Source organism: Dipodomys merriami, unplaced genomic scaffold (assembly GCF_024711535.1).
Source record: "Dipodomys merriami isolate MVZ:Mamm:240054 unplaced genomic scaffold, mDipMer1.0.p SCAF_29, whole genome shotgun sequence".
Taxonomy (NCBI): domain Eukaryota; kingdom Metazoa; phylum Chordata; class Mammalia; order Rodentia; family Heteromyidae; genus Dipodomys; species Dipodomys merriami.
In genome coordinates, this window is record NW_027204381.1 from 5790662 (window position 1) to 5805489 (window position 14828).

General features: G+C 50.2%; 1 protein-coding gene across 4 annotated transcripts in view; it reads right to left on the reverse strand.

Annotated features, from left to right (window-relative positions):
- The window catches only part of Kirrel3 (kirre like nephrin family adhesion molecule 3), a 564018-nt gene that overhangs the window by 13489 nt on the left and 535701 nt on the right, over nt 1-14828 (reverse strand). For all 4 annotated transcript variants that reach the window (XM_070038307.1, XM_070038306.1, XM_070038310.1 and 1 more), the window contains exons 8-11: nt 11828-11976; nt 9344-9471; nt 7267-7393; nt 2787-2887 (exon numbers count right to left, since the gene is read on the reverse strand). In XM_070038307.1, coding sequence (XP_069894408.1) covers nt 2787-2887; nt 7267-7393; nt 9344-9471; nt 11828-11976 — 505 coding nt within the window. The remainder of the gene's footprint in view (nt 1-2786; nt 2888-7266; nt 7394-9343; nt 9472-11827; nt 11977-14828) is intronic.

A 14828-nucleotide genomic window follows, 5' to 3' on the forward strand; every position in this document is an offset into this window, starting at 1 on the left:
GTGACAGCGACTTTCGCATAGGGTTGTTTTGCAAACGTGTCGTGTCTGCTGCCCTGGGCATACCTTTGCTCCATGCCCATGGGAACGATGCCAGGCCCAGAGGCATAAACAAGAGGGGGACTTGTCATGTGCCCCAGCCTGGCTGTAGGGTGCCCCAGGGGGGCGCTGCAGGTGATCACAGTGTTTCTCATTCCACTAACGATATGTCTAGCATCACCAGATTCTGCTCACTGCTCCCCAGGGACAAAAGGGCTCCCCTTGAGACTCAGTAGCTAGACATGGACAGCTACAAAGAGAAAGATGATGTAAGGCTCTTTCAAGGACTCCGTGAGTTGAGGGCCAGTGGCTCAGGCCTGTAATTCTAACTACATAGGTGGCTGAGATATGGAGATCAAAGTTTGAAGCTAGCCAGGGCAGGAAAGTCCAAGCGACCCTTATATCCAGTTAATCCCTAAAACCCCAGAAGTAGACCCGTGGCTCAAGTGGCACAGTACCAGTCTTGAATAGAAAAAAATAAAATAAAAAGTTAAGGAACAGCCTCAAAGCCCTGAGTTCAAGCTTCAAACTCTGGCACCAAAAAAAGAAGAAAAAAAAGCTGAATGGAATATTTTCCAATGGATATGTGTTATATTTGTGCTTTTTTTTTTTTTTGGGTCTGGTCGTGGGGCCTGAACTCTGGGCCTGGGCACTGTCCCTCAGCTCTTCAGCTCAAGGCTAGCACTCTACCACTTGAGCCACAGCGCCACTTCCGGCTTTTTTCTTTTTGCTTATGTGGTGCTGAGGAATCGAACCCAGGGCCTCAGGCATGTAAGGCAAGCGCTCTACCACTGAGCCACCTTTCTAGCCCTGTGCTTTTTTTTTTTAAACAAGCAAAGCGCAAAATGAGTGGAGAGGCGTAGGTATTAGTTACACATGTGAACTCTTACAATGTTTCTGTGAATCTTTCAGAGGGTGAATGAACCGGATGCCAGAGAAAATGCATATAATATTGTGTAAACAGCGGTAACATTCTAAGCACTGAGTTTACCAACAGATTGGTTTCTGTCTGAACAGCTTGGGGTCTTGGGCGCACGTGGCCACGCCCTGCCTTCCCCAAGCTGCTGTCCTGTAGCGCTGGTGCCTGGAAAGTCTTGTTAGCAGGGCTAACTTAAGTAGCATCTTTCCAGCAATAATGCTACCAAATGTTACCTTTTCTTTGTTTTCATGCCTGAGTTTTTGCCAGTTCAGATATTTTAGGATGTAAGATCCTGTGTGTGTGTGTGTGTGTGTGTGTGTGTGTGTGTGTGTGTGTGTGTGTGTGTGTGTGTGTGTGTGTGTGTGTGTGTGTGATCCTGGGGCTTGAACTCAGGGCCTGTAAGATCCTGTGTGTGTGTGTGTGTGTGTGTGTGTGTGTGTGTGTGTGTGTGTGTGTGTGTGTGTGTGTGTGTGTGTGTGTGATCCTGGGGCTTGAACTCAGGGCCTGAGTGATATCCATGAGCTTTTCTGCTCAGGGCTAGCACTCTCATGGACTTTTCTGCCCAGGCTGGCTTTGAACTGTGATCCTCAGATCTCAGCCTCCTGAGATCTCAGCCTCCTAGCTACCAGCTAGGATAACAGGTGTGAACCACTACCAGTGCCCAGCTGATCTTCCTTTACAAAAACATGAACACTGGCAGAATGTAATGGTTCACATCTATATTCCCAGCTACTCAAAAGGCAGAGATTGAGAGGATAGAGGTTCAAGAATAAAAAAATTAGTGAGACCCCCCCTCATCTCAACCAATAAGCCAGGTATGGCAGCAAGCACAGTGAGTTTGAGCTACTCAGGAGGCTATAAATAGGAGGATCAAGGTCTAGAGACGATGTGAAAAATAACTAAAGCAATAAAAGGGCTGGCGGTGTGGCTCATGTGGTAAAGTGCTTGCCTAGCAAGAGCAAGGCCCTGAATTCAAACCATAGCACCATAAAACAAAGAATGTGAACATGGCTGGGGTATGGTGACTCACACCCACAATCCCAGCTATGCAGGAGGCGGAGAGAAGTGGATGAAAGTCCAAAGCCAGCCAAACTAGAAAGTCAATGAAGATCTTATCTCAGAAAACAAAACAAAACAAGCCAAGAGTGGTAGCATACACCTGTAATCCCAGCAGACGCAGGAGGATCTCAGTATGTGCAAAGGTATGAGGCTTTATCTAAAAACAAAATCCAACGGAAAACAAAAAGGGTTCAAGTGGTAGAGTTCCTGACTGGCATGTTCAGAACTACTAAAAGAAAAAAGAACCCCAAACATTTGGGGGTCAGAGGAGGTGTGGGTGAATGATCGGGGTGTCTTGGCTGCTCTGGAGAAAGGAAAGCAGAATGGCCTGGATGTCTCAAAGGGGAATGTTCAAGCAAAGATGTGCAGAAGAGATCCCAAAAGAGAACTGTGGGAGGTGCAGAAAGGGGCACCAACCTAAATTCCACTCGTGTCACAGTTTCCTAACCCTGGCCTTGAACCAGGAAAGGAAAGGGATTTTCCCCCCTCCTTCCTCTGCTACCCTCCCTTTCCCTGCTGCCCCAGGATGCAGAATTAGGTTAGAACTTCTCATGGCTGCCGTGCTCAGCTGGCTGGCTCCCTGGAGCTTGCCTCTTCTGAGGAAGGAGGCTGTCTTGTTTAGACTTCGGGATGCGTTTGTGAGAGACGAGGCAGGGTGTAATTTTCCCCGTGGAGGGAAAGGAGGGTGGGAAGGATGTGCTGACGTCTGGCTGCCTGGCTATGGGCAGAGGTGACCCCTGGCTGGTGGGGTGGGGTCTCGAGAAGCACTTACGATGCGGTCAGGCGGTGGGGTACTCCGGATGAAGCACTTGATCTGGCCTTTCTCGCCATGGAGGGCGTGCTGGGTCTGTGTGCTGGAGATGATGGGAGGCCCTGTGGTGGTGCAGGGGGGTTGGGAGGGAGGGAGGAGAGGAGGGGAGACAACATCACATTACAGATCCAAGAAGGGGCAGGGCCTCAGCTGGCCCCCCTCTTTGAGGGGTTCAGAAGTGTATTCATGAACCCACTCTTTTGGCAAATATTTACCGAAGGCCCCGAATCTACGAGGTAGAGGTCTTGAAGATAAATTAGGCATTCAATCCCAAACCTCTCGAGGGATCATGAGTGAATGCTGCGAAGTCAGAATCCCCAGAAGACATAAATAACTGTAATAAAAGGTGCCAAGCGTGAGCCTACCACGGGAGTCATGTAGATAAAGTGCTAACTGACTTCGAAGGAGAGAGAATAATTCTGTCTGGTGAATGGGGAACGCTCTCAGAAGGACGCCGTGAGCCTGGTATGGGAGTGGGGGCAGGTGCCAGGGCAAAGGAAGACACAAAAAGAATGTCACCTCCACTTAGACCAGCTGGGAAGACTTCCAGCCATTTCTCAGTTCTCCAGTAGAGGGCACACTTGCCTAACAAATTGGGAACCCTTCACCAAGCCAGGGAGGGAGGGAGGGGGAAAAATGGTTCTCTTCCTCCACCAAGGGTAGGTGTGCACACACATATTCCTAGGACTCAGATCCTTAGTTCATTATCTTATCACCCTCCACAAATAAACCTAGACTGCCCAGGTGAGACCAAAGCTCCAACACTGTCCACCTGGCTTGTTCCATTGTCCTTCCTGGCTAGTTCTGCCTATGGTCTGACCTGAGTCTTCCCTGTGCGATGCGCACCTAACAGTGCAAGGTAATAACTAATAAAGGTAACAACTAGCAAAAAGTAAAGTTGTTCAACTGACTTCCTGGCTGGAATGGGCGCTAAGAGAGATAGAGACTCTGGTGCTCAGTACCCAGTTCCTGGGTGGTAGCTGGGACTTGGATGGCAGAACAGGAAGAAAGACAGTTAAGTGCCACAGTTCTTCAGGGGGTGGAGGGTGGTAACATTATGCTGGGAACAAAGCAAAAATTGCTGCAAACATAATTGCTGTTTATTAGCCACCTTAATTAAAACAGATTTGCATTTCTATGAGTAGGTTTCAGCCAAGGGGAAAAAAGGTATTGGAAAACACTTAGATGTCATTCCCAATTCAAGTTGAGAATGTGAAGGGCTGGCTCAGGGCTGGGGGAAGTGGGGTGGGAGCAGGGCAGGGAGTGGGATTGAGGGGTATCTCTTCCACATAAAGGTACCACCCACAAGTGGCTTTAAGAATGAGCTGAGGGCTAGAAATGTGGCTTAGTGGTAGAGTGCTTGCTTAGTATGCATGAAGTCCTAGGTTCAATTCCTCAGTACCACATAAACAGAAAAAGCCAGAAGTGGCACTGTGGCTCAAGTGGTAGAGTGCTAGCCTTGAGTAAAAGAAGCTCAGGGATAGTGCCCAGGCCCTGAGTTCAAGCCCCAGGACTGGGAAAAAAAGAAAAAAGAAGAAAGAATGAGCCGAATGCTGGGCACAGGTGGCTCACGTCTGTAATCCTAGCTACTCAGGAGGCTGAGATCAAGGATAGCCGTTTGAAGCCAGCCTGGGCAAGAAAGTCCGTGAGACTTTCATCTCCAAGAGAAACCACCACAAAACTGGAATTGGCACTGTGGCTCAAAGTGGTGGAGGGTTAGCCTTAAGTGGAAAAGCTCAGGGAGAGTGCTCAGGCTCTGAGTTCAAGCCCCATGACTGACCAAAAATAAATAAATAAATAAATAAGGAAAGAAAGAAAGGGCTGATTTCAGACTCTGTAGCTTAAATCAATCCCTCTGCTCCAAGCAGCCTTTGCCTCTGAGCTCTGAGGATTCCCTGTTTGATTTTGCTACCAAAAAGTGATCATTCTCTATAAAGTCTTGTACTTTCTCTCACTAGGACGAAGGAACTCTATCCATGGGTTTATAGGATTCTAAAATCCATCAGCAAACACATATGCATTTATGAGGTTTTTTTTTTTAAAAAGGAAACAAAAGGCTAGGCAAAGGCAAATGGGCTTAGGGAAGTCAATCAACCAGTGAGGTCTTTCATATTTCCCTTCCATCAGATTCCCTGGTGTGAGCCAGCTCAGTTACCAAGGTGCTCATTGGAACCTAAAGAGAATGGGAGGGATTCACTGGACACCCAGGCCTCTGTCCTTGGGCCTGGCCACCTCTCCAGATGTTCTCTCTGGGTGGGCACGAATGGCTCCCTGGTTGCTTCATCGACCCCTTCCCAAGCCTCCCTGCACACCAATCCTTTCAGCTTTTCTCCGCTTGACAATGAGGGGAAGTAACAGGCAAAGGAGATAAAGAGATCAGGCTTGGCACAGTGGCTCACATCTGTAAATCCCAACATCTGGAGGGCTGAAGTTGAAGGCCAGTCCAGACAACAAGCTAGCCAGATCTCTTTTTCAACCAACAAGCTGAGTGTGGTGGTTCACATCTGTAATTCCAGCTACACAGGAGGTGTAGGTGGCAGGATCTTGGCTTGATGCTACTCTGGAGAAAAAACTCTATCCATCAAAACAAAACAAAAACTAAAGCAGAAAAGGGCTGGAGGTGTGGTTCAGGGGGTAGAGTACCTGCTTTGCAAGTGTGAGGCCCTAAGTTCAAAACCCAGTAATCCTCAAAACAAAGAAAGAGAGAGAAGGAAAGAAGACAGGGAGGAAGAGAGGGAGGAAGGAAGGAAGAAAGCAAGGAAGGAAGAAAGCGAGGAAGGGAGAGAGGGAGGGAGGGAGGGAAGGAGGAAAGAAGGAAGGAAGGAAGGAAGGAAGGAAGGAAGGAAGGACGCTCAGTTTAGTCCTGGGCAGATGCTTCAGCTCAGGCTGTTGAGCTAGGGCCAAGAGAAATGTCCCTTCAAGGCATGCATGCCCTGGGGGGGCAGAGCAGGATGTGTGTGGGGGTTCCCTCTACTCTAGAAATCTCTCTTGGGAAATGCCTAAAAGGGACAGCAAAATGTCAGCCTTTCCTTATCTACCCCTTTCTTTAGAAAGGAGGATTCTCACTTAATGGCTTCAGGCTTGGGGACCCTGGAGGAGACTCGTGAGTTTAAGGGTGCCGGCCCACAGATGGGGGTGTACAGCAGGTGTGGAGAGCTGTCGGCCTGGATGACTACTCCCCAGCACCCTCTCCAGCCGGGCCAGTGGGAGGGCGGCTGATTTCACTGTGGCGTGGCGCGCTGAGCCGAGTGTCAGACACTGGCATCTAGGCAGAAAAAGGCTACAGCCTGTTGCCATGGATATAGAGAGGCGCGATTGGATGCTGTTATTTTTAGCCCTGCAGTACCAATTTATTGGTGGCGTCCTGGGGACACACGGGAAAGGGGAAAGGCGGGAGGGCTCTGGAGCCAGGGATCCGCCCCTACAGGTGATCTCCTGAAGACTCTGGCGTCTCCTTCTCCTCCCTCTGAGGCGATGAGGGGGAGGACAGGAAATCAGGGGGACAGGAGCTGCGGGGGACATCTGAGGGGCTACTGGGGGAGGGCCGCAAGCTAGGGCTGAGTTTTTGAGTCCATCAAGGGAGAGGATGAGGCTGGGGCAGTAGCAGCTTGCTGGGTTGAGGTGCAGCTGCTGGTGGGAATTTCCAGAACTCAGCCAGGGCCCTTATCGGGGGTGCTGCTCTGTGATCAGAACTCTTGAAATCCTATTGGCTATGGGCTGAGGTTATTATAGTGGGTTCAGAGGGCTCCCAGAGGCCTGTGGGTATGACAGAAGTGTGTGTGTGTCTGGGGGGGCAGGGAGGGCAGCCCTGTAGAGATGGCCAGGGAACATGGCATTGTCTCACGTAAACACCCTGTTTTCTGACTTTCTGGGAAAGCATACGTCACGGATCGCGCTGCCATGGCCTTGTTGGGGCCGGCCTGAGCTAGTGGCAGCTTCTCTGTGGCCACCTGCATCATGAGGCCTGGGTGATGCCCCTCTAGCTCATCTCCTGAAACAGGCACCCCATCCTTCCAAGAACACACCCACCCTCCTGGAAAGATGTGTTCTCTGCCCTCAAGGGAACCCTGGCTTCTGGGCATGGTGACAGCTCTCCGCAGGAAGCAGCTCTGATGTTACAGAGAGGGGCTGTTCATGGGCAGAGGAAGATGCACCCCTACATTTTCCCTCACCACAGTCAGGGCCAGTGTATCAGCCAGACAGGACATAGGGTCACCCTCTGACCTCCGACCCCCTCAGCAGTTTACTGCCCCTGAGATCTCTTGAAAGGGAAGAAAATAGAAGAAAGTTTCCAGAAAACCCGGTCTCTTCTCCTGCTTTGGTTCTGAGGAGGACTTATTGCTAATAGTGGTAGCAAGGTCCAGAGCCAGTGACATGATCCCTTTGGGGGTAATGTCCCCATCTCCCACCCTGCCTATCCCAGGGTGTATGGGGGTCTTACCATTGACGGTCAGGGTGACCTCTCGCTCCCCGGCTCCTACCCGGGGCACCACAGCTCGGCATACGTACTTCCCAGCATCCTCTTGGCGGACAGATTTGAGAGTCAGGGTCTTTTCATTGCTCAGGACCTAGGAGAATTAGGGAGGGTCAGATGCAAAGGGCAGGGGGGCAGGCCTGTGGTGCTCAGCACCTCTCCTAATAACGAGGAGGGAGGGGAGAGGTTGAGTGGAGAGGAGACCCCATCTGAACAAAGCCAGCCCCCCTCGAGGTACAGCCTATGGGATGGTGCATAGAGAAGGGAGGGGCGTGGGATCCTCTGCTGGGGAGAGGGGTGGGATGCTGACTCCCCCCCCACCCCGCCTTCCATGGCTTCTCCTCCCCCAGGCTGGCCAAGAGGAAAATTATCCTGAACCTGAATTTGGAGAACCCTTGGATCTGTTTTCAGGGTCATCTCCAGCATCCTTTTGTGAGTCAGCTTGAGGTGATGATAAGAAAGAATCGGGCACTGGCTAGTCCTGGCTCCAGCAGTGACTACCACGTGGCTTTGGCCAGTTACTGAGAGAGGCTAAGTTTTCCCAGGGACAAAAAACCCCCACATGTACGCTAAAAGAATGTGAACATTTTATAAGAGGAACACGGGGATTACGTGTGGTGGTTCACGCCTGTAATTCCAGCTCCTCACCAGGTGGAGATCAAGAGGATGGCAGGTGGAGGCCAGTCTACATGAAAAGTAAACAAGACTCCTATCTCAACTAACTAGTCAGGTGAAGTAGTAAACACTTGTCATTCTAGCTATGTAGGATACAGAAGTAAGAGGATCACAGTCCAAAGCCATCCTTGGGCAAAATCTCCAGGCCTTATCTAGAAAAATAAGGCTACCCCACATTCAAGAACAAAAACACCACCAACCAAAGGGAGGGGCATGGATCAAGTGACAGAGTACCTGCTTAGAAAGCATGAGGCTCTGAGTTCAAAGCCAGTATTACCCAATAAAACACACACACACACACACACACACACACACACACACACACACACACACACACACACACACACACACACACACACACACACACACACACACACACACACACACACACACACACACACCCCAAAACACCACAAGAAAAAAAGCATAGCTTTGAAATCACTCTCCCTGTAAGGCTAAGAGGCACTTTATTTGGGGCAAGTTGAAAAGTCTTTGTAGATTGGATGCCTGTTATCTCAGGAGGCTGAGATCTCAGGATTGTGGTGTGAAGACATCCCAGGCAGGAACGTCCACTATACTTATCTGCAATTAACCAGCAAGAAGTCAGAAGTGAAGGTATGGCTCAAGTGACAGAGCACCAAGGTTGAGTGAAAAAACTAAACACTAAGTTCAAGCCCTAGTACCCTAGTAACTAGAAAGAAGGAAGGAAGGAAGAAAGGACGGATGTAAGGAAGGAAGGAAGGGAGAGAGGGAAGGAAGGAGGGAGGAAGGAAGAAAGAAGGAAGGAGGGAAGGAGGGAGGGAGGGAAGAAGGAAGGAAGGAAGGAAGGAAGGAAGGAAAGAAGGAAGGAAAGAAGGAAGGAAGGAGAAGGGAAGAAAAAAAAAGAGTAAAAAAGGAGGGAAGGGGTGGGAAGGTGGCTCAGTGGTAGAGCACTTGCCTTGCATGAATGAGGCCCTGGGTTCGATTCCTCAACACCACATAAGCAGAAAAAGCCAGAAGTGGTGCTGTGGCTCAAGTGGTAGAGTGCTAGCCTTGAGCTGAAGAGCTGAGGGACAGCGCCCAGGCCCAGAGTTCAAGCCCCATGACCAATCAAAAAAAAAAAAAAAAAAAAAAAAAAAAGGAAGGAGGAAGATAAAGGAAAAAAGAAGAAAAGCACTTCTAGAGATTTCCCCTCATCCTATAATGTTGGTCATTTGCTTTTCTTACAAGGTTCTTACTAGGACAAAATGGCAAAGGCCCAGTGTGCTGGGGTAAGATGCGTACAGGTGGTGCCTGAATTTTCTTTCCTTTTTCTGGGGTCCTTTTCCCTTTGAGTGACCCCCCCCTTGCTGCCAGCCCCCCCCCCCCCCGGTCTGAGCCTTGGACTCACCACACCGGATCCCCGCTTCATCCACACGATGGTCAGGGACGGGTTGCCAATCCAGGCACAGCTGAAGACGGCATCAGAGCCCAGATCCACGAGCAGAGACTGGGGCTCCGTGGTCATGCGAGGGCCGACTGTGATGAGAAGGAAGGAGGAGATGTTGGGGACCCACTGGCTGCGGCGCCTTTCCCTCTACTTCCGTGGAGCAAGGGGAAAGCATCTCAGCCCACTGCAATCCATTTCTTTACATTTGGCCTGGCCAGGCCTGGGGTCTGGGAGTGATCTAGAGAAGCAAGTGGGGAGATGTGTCTCCACCAAACTCTTGTGGATTCATAGAGGAGTTTTCCCAGCAGAAAGGCACTGGGATGGAATTTCCAACTGGATTTACCTTTGATCTATCCCTTTTCCTCTATCCCAGACCCATCTGGCTTCAGAAAGTTGAGGAAGCCCCCATCTAGTGTGGGAGCAGGGACAACAGAATCTTGAACCTTGGGACCACAGGTTGGCACTGGCTGGTCCAGCCCCCAGGTACCCCCGCAGCGGGCTCTGACATTACCAATGCAGGAGGCAGGACCATGACAATCTGTGTGTTTCTCCCCCCAGGTTCCCAGTTCCAGTCCCTCCAGTCTCCGCCTCAGCCCCACTGAAGTAGGCCATCACTTGCCTCCGTTCCCATAGCTCTGCTAGGTGTGGAAGAGCATCATGAAAGTTTTGCTCTGTGACCAAGCCATGGTTCACAGAGAGGCCAGGATTGCTCAGACAGCTGGCCAGGCAGCGCATCGAGCCCTGAATCTAAGGTCAGGAGATTTGGGTTTTCATTCCTTGATGTGGAAGAAGAGCCACAGCATCCTTTGCTGTGGGTTTGGGGACTGAGGTGGGATAAGGGCTCTGTGTGAGCTAATTATTTTTTGAACCTATCCAGTTTCTTTTCTGTCTCTGTCTGTCTGTCTGTCTGTCTGTCTGTGGGTCTCTCTTGCTTTCTTTTTTCTTTGTTTCTTCCCTCCCTCCCTCCCTCCCTCCCTCCCTCCCTCCCTCCCTTCCTCCCTTCCTTCCTTCCTTCCTTCCTCCCTCCCTCTCTCCCTCCCTCCCTCTCTCCCTTCCTTTTTTTTTTCCAGTCCTGGGGCTTGAACTTGGGGTTTGGGCACTGTCCCTGAGCTTCTTTTGCTCAAGGCTAGCGCTCTACTCCTTGAGCTACAGAGCCACTTCTGGCTTTCTCTGTGTATGCAGTACTAAAGAATCAAACCCAGGACTTCATGCATGCTAGGCAAGCACTCTACCACTAGCCACATTGTCCCAGCCCGTTTTTGTTTTTGAGCCCATTCAGCCAGCTAGTCCTTAGCGAGGGGCCGATCTGTTTGTGGGTTCCTGCCAGGTGGAGTGAGGAAGTGAGGCTGGCCATGGAACAGTGTGGCAGGTGACAAAGTCACTCATGTCTGGCTTTGGTTTTCATATTGCCACTCATTGTTGGGCCTTGGGTCTCCATCTCCTCATCTAAATAACAAGAATAAGCCTATCTACTTATTATGGGCTGTATGTTGATGTCCCCTCTACCCCCCTTCAAATTCCTATGCTGGAAACTCACGACCAAGAGGTGGTTAAAATTAGGAGGTGGGGCCTTTGGGAGGTGAGTAGGTCACCAGGATGGAGCCTTCCTAAGGTGATGATTAGTGCTCACTTCTTCCTTTCTCTGTACCCGAGGACCCTGAGAGAAAACAGCTTTCCACACACCAGGGAGTCCTCACCAGAAACAGCAGACCTGGCTCTCTGATTTCTAGTGGTGAAGCTACTCAGTCTGTAATTTGTTAGAGAAGGCTGAGCTGAACCCAGGTTAATTCTGAAGATCAAAATAAACCTGTTGGACAGGGGCTGGGAAGGTGGCTCAGTGGTAAAGTACTTGCCTTGCATGCCTGAGGCCCTGGGTTCGATTCCTCAGCACCACATAAGCAAAAAGAAAAAATCCGGAAGTGGCGCTGTGGCTCAAGTGGTAGAGTGCTAAACTTGAGCTGAAGAGCTGAGGGACAGCGCCCAGGCCCAGAGTTCAGGCCCCACGACCGGACCCAAAAAAATAAAATAAAATAAACCTGTTGGTCAGGAGCTGGTGGCTTATGCCTATAATCCTCACTACTCAGGTGGCTGAGATCTGAGGATGATAGTTCAAAGCCAGCCCAGGCTGGAAAGTCCACGAGACTCTTAGCCCCAATTAACCACCAGAAAACTGGAAGTGGTGCTGTGGCTCAAAGTGGTAGAGGCGCTAGTCTTGAGTGAAAAAGCTCAGCACCCAAACCCTGAGTTCAAGCCCCAAGAACGGCCAAAAAAACAAAGACAAAACAAAACAACCCAGTAACCTGTGCTATGAAGTGTTTGAAGAAAGGTGTTGCGCACTTGTCTTGTGCAATGTGATGATTATGTTGTGTTCAATAAATCCAGCCCCAGTGTTCTCAGCCCAGCCCAGGCCTGCTCACTTAGAAGCCCCCAAATCTGTGCACTCACAGTAGACGTCAACCGTGCGGCTGAGGTTGGTGCTCCCCAGGGCATTGGTGACCTCGCAGGACACAGGCTCAGAGAAGTACGTGTAGTCCACAGTGGTTCTATACACCTCCCCAGATGCCTCCTTGATGATGTGGCCCCGTTTGGCCCACCTAAGACAGAGGGAACAGGTTCACGGGGACCTTGGGTGACAAGACTGTCTTTGAATGACAAAAGCAAGGCCGTCCTTCCCTGAGTACAGGAAAACAAGGTCTTAAACTCAGGGAAAGCGGATGGGTCTTGCAGACACCTGGGAGATTATGGAGCTAGTGGGATTTAGGCCATGATCATCAGGCAAATAGTGGCACTAGGACAAGTCTGTTAGTCTGGGAGAATGGTCAGCCCATCTAGATGGCTGGATAGTAGCCATGGGGTCAGTCACCAATCAGTCTGGCTTTCCTTCTCTAAGCTCTATTGTGGATTCTATCCTGGGCTGTGATGGAAAAGGTCTAATGGTGTGTGCACCTGTTATGTATGCATGTGGGCAAGGCATGTATACAGAAACAGAGAAGTCAGCAGAGGGAGAGGAAGATAGGAGGATCCAGGAAGCTTGGATTCCAGAGAAGGCGAGATGTGAGAAGTTGAACCTTCTCGCCTGCCTCTCTTCCCTCTCAGCTCTCCGCTCAACCTCTGGCTCTGGGGTTCAGCCCTGCATGGCCTTTCATCTCCTGAAGATGGCACTTGCTTTCACGTCTCCCCAGACTCTGCTCTCCCCCACTGGCTTGGATCCTTCCAGGCTGCAGCTCGGTCGGTTTGGTTTGATGTGGGGAGGTGAGCTGGAAGGTCTTGATTTTGGGGTGGTGATCATTGTGTGTGTGTGTGGGGGAGGGATGACACTGGCCACTTCTCTGCATCCCATGGAACACTTAGGCTGGCTCCATGTGGTTGTGGTTATTATTATTATTATTGTTGTTGTTGTTGTTAGTCATGGGGCTTGAATTCTGTGCCTGGGCACTGTCCCCGAGTTCCTCAGCTCAAGGTGAGCACTTTACAACTTGAGCCACAGCACCACTTCCGGTTTTCTGAGTGGTTAAGTGGAGATAAGAGTCTCATGGACTTTCCTGGCTTGGCTGGCTTTGAACTATGATCCTCAGATCTCAGCCTCCTGAGTAGCTAGAATTACAGGCATGAGCCACTGGCACCTGGCACCATGTAGTTATTATCTTGAATTAATATTGAGTAATTATTAGAACATGATTAATAATAACAATTATAGTTTAACAACAGAGCAAACCATAGCTCCCTGAGAGCTTAAGGAGCTTCCTAACAAACCATTATGAGTTATTCATGAATCATTTCAATTCTTAACTTTAATTTAATGACCAGACTTAATAGCCAGGCACAGCCCCTGCCTGAGGGGGATTAATTCAGTTCCAGACACACAGCTGGGGATCCATGTCCAGTACCTATTCCCTCCACCCTATTCCCTCCAGGTGGGGAGCCGAATGGATCTGGAGGAGGCCAGGCCTCTGATCCTAGCTATTTATGGAGCCAGAGGTATGAAGCTTGACCAGATTGCTCCTGATTTATCAGGAAGACTGCTGGGGTACAGAAGGCTTTGAACCCAGTGCTCCAGCATTTAGGTTCCCTTCCTTTCAGACCAGATGATGGCTTCTCCTCTCCCCTGAAGAAGTCAGAGCAGGAAGAGACAGGAGGGCCCTGCAGGCTGTGGGAAAGGCAGCTTTCCTGGGTCAGGGGAGCTGTGCTGTCAGAACTGGCTTTTTCTGTGGCCCGGGGGGCGGAGGGAGAGACCCTCTCAATGTCACCTCTCAAGGTCATAGGCAGGAGCTGACTGTTGGAGCTGGGTCTTCAGGAGCCCTGCCAGCTGGGGCCTTTGGGGGAGGTGCTTTTGTCCTCTGCAAAGCCCTCGCTTCACATCTTGTTTTCGGTAGTACTGGGATTTTGAACTCAGGATCTTGCTTGTGGTTGCTAGGCAGGTGCTTTACTGCTTGACCCATGCGTCAGCTCTTTTTGCTTCCATTTTGCTCAGCCACTGTGTCTTCCCTTTGCTTCTTTCTCACCCCAAATACCCCTCTGAGGGCCCCTCCCAGAAGCACAAAGAGGGGGCCAGAGGACGGAGGCACAAAACCAAGGGTGCTCCGGCCCCTCCCCCATCTCTTCCCCCCCTGCTTCTCTGTGACCCAGCCTCCTCCTCCCATCTCCACCACTCTCCCAGGCCCTCTGCGAATCGAGTCAGCTTTACCCCTTCTCAATCAATGTCTAATTTGGTCTGAACAAATGTAAGAGGATTAATTATTTATATCACAGATTCAGAAAGCCCAACGTGTCATAGCTATCAGGTTGGCATGTCAAGTAGCTTTGTGCTTCATGTTGACAATGTTGGCTCCTCACCTTGCTCTCTGCAGGCAGACCTGAGGCACAAAGAGCCCAGAGTCCTTTGCACTGTGATTGGGCCTATTCTGTTGTCTTGGGGGCTTTTAGTCTGTGTGTGTGTGTGTGTGTGTGTGTATGTGACTAAATTGACAGCTTCTGGGTCCTGCTCGGGCTCCTTTATGGGGGTGATGGTTGAGTAAGATGGGAGAGAACTCTTGTCTAATTTCAGAGATTATAGATCTTTAGGCAGACCAGAGAGGAAGCAATCAAGATCAACTAAGAAAAGAAAAAAAAAGATCCTTATAATTTTATCAAAGTCAGGTGGGGAAAGTAAATCAATATATATGTAATTTTTTTGGCCTGTCTTGGGGCTTGAACTCAGGACCTGGGCGCTGTCCCTGAGCTTCTTTTGCTCAAGACAATAGCACTACTTCCAGCTTTTTCTGTTTGTGTGGTACTGAGGAATTGAACCCAAGGCTTCATGCATGCTAGGCAAGCAAACTATTACTAAGCCACATTCCCAGCCCACTACTCTGTGTTTTTGAGGAAGGAGTTAAACTTTGCCCAGCCATCAGATATTCCCAGGTTTGCTCAACCTGTGGGGGCCAGAAGTCTGGGGTGAAATATCAAC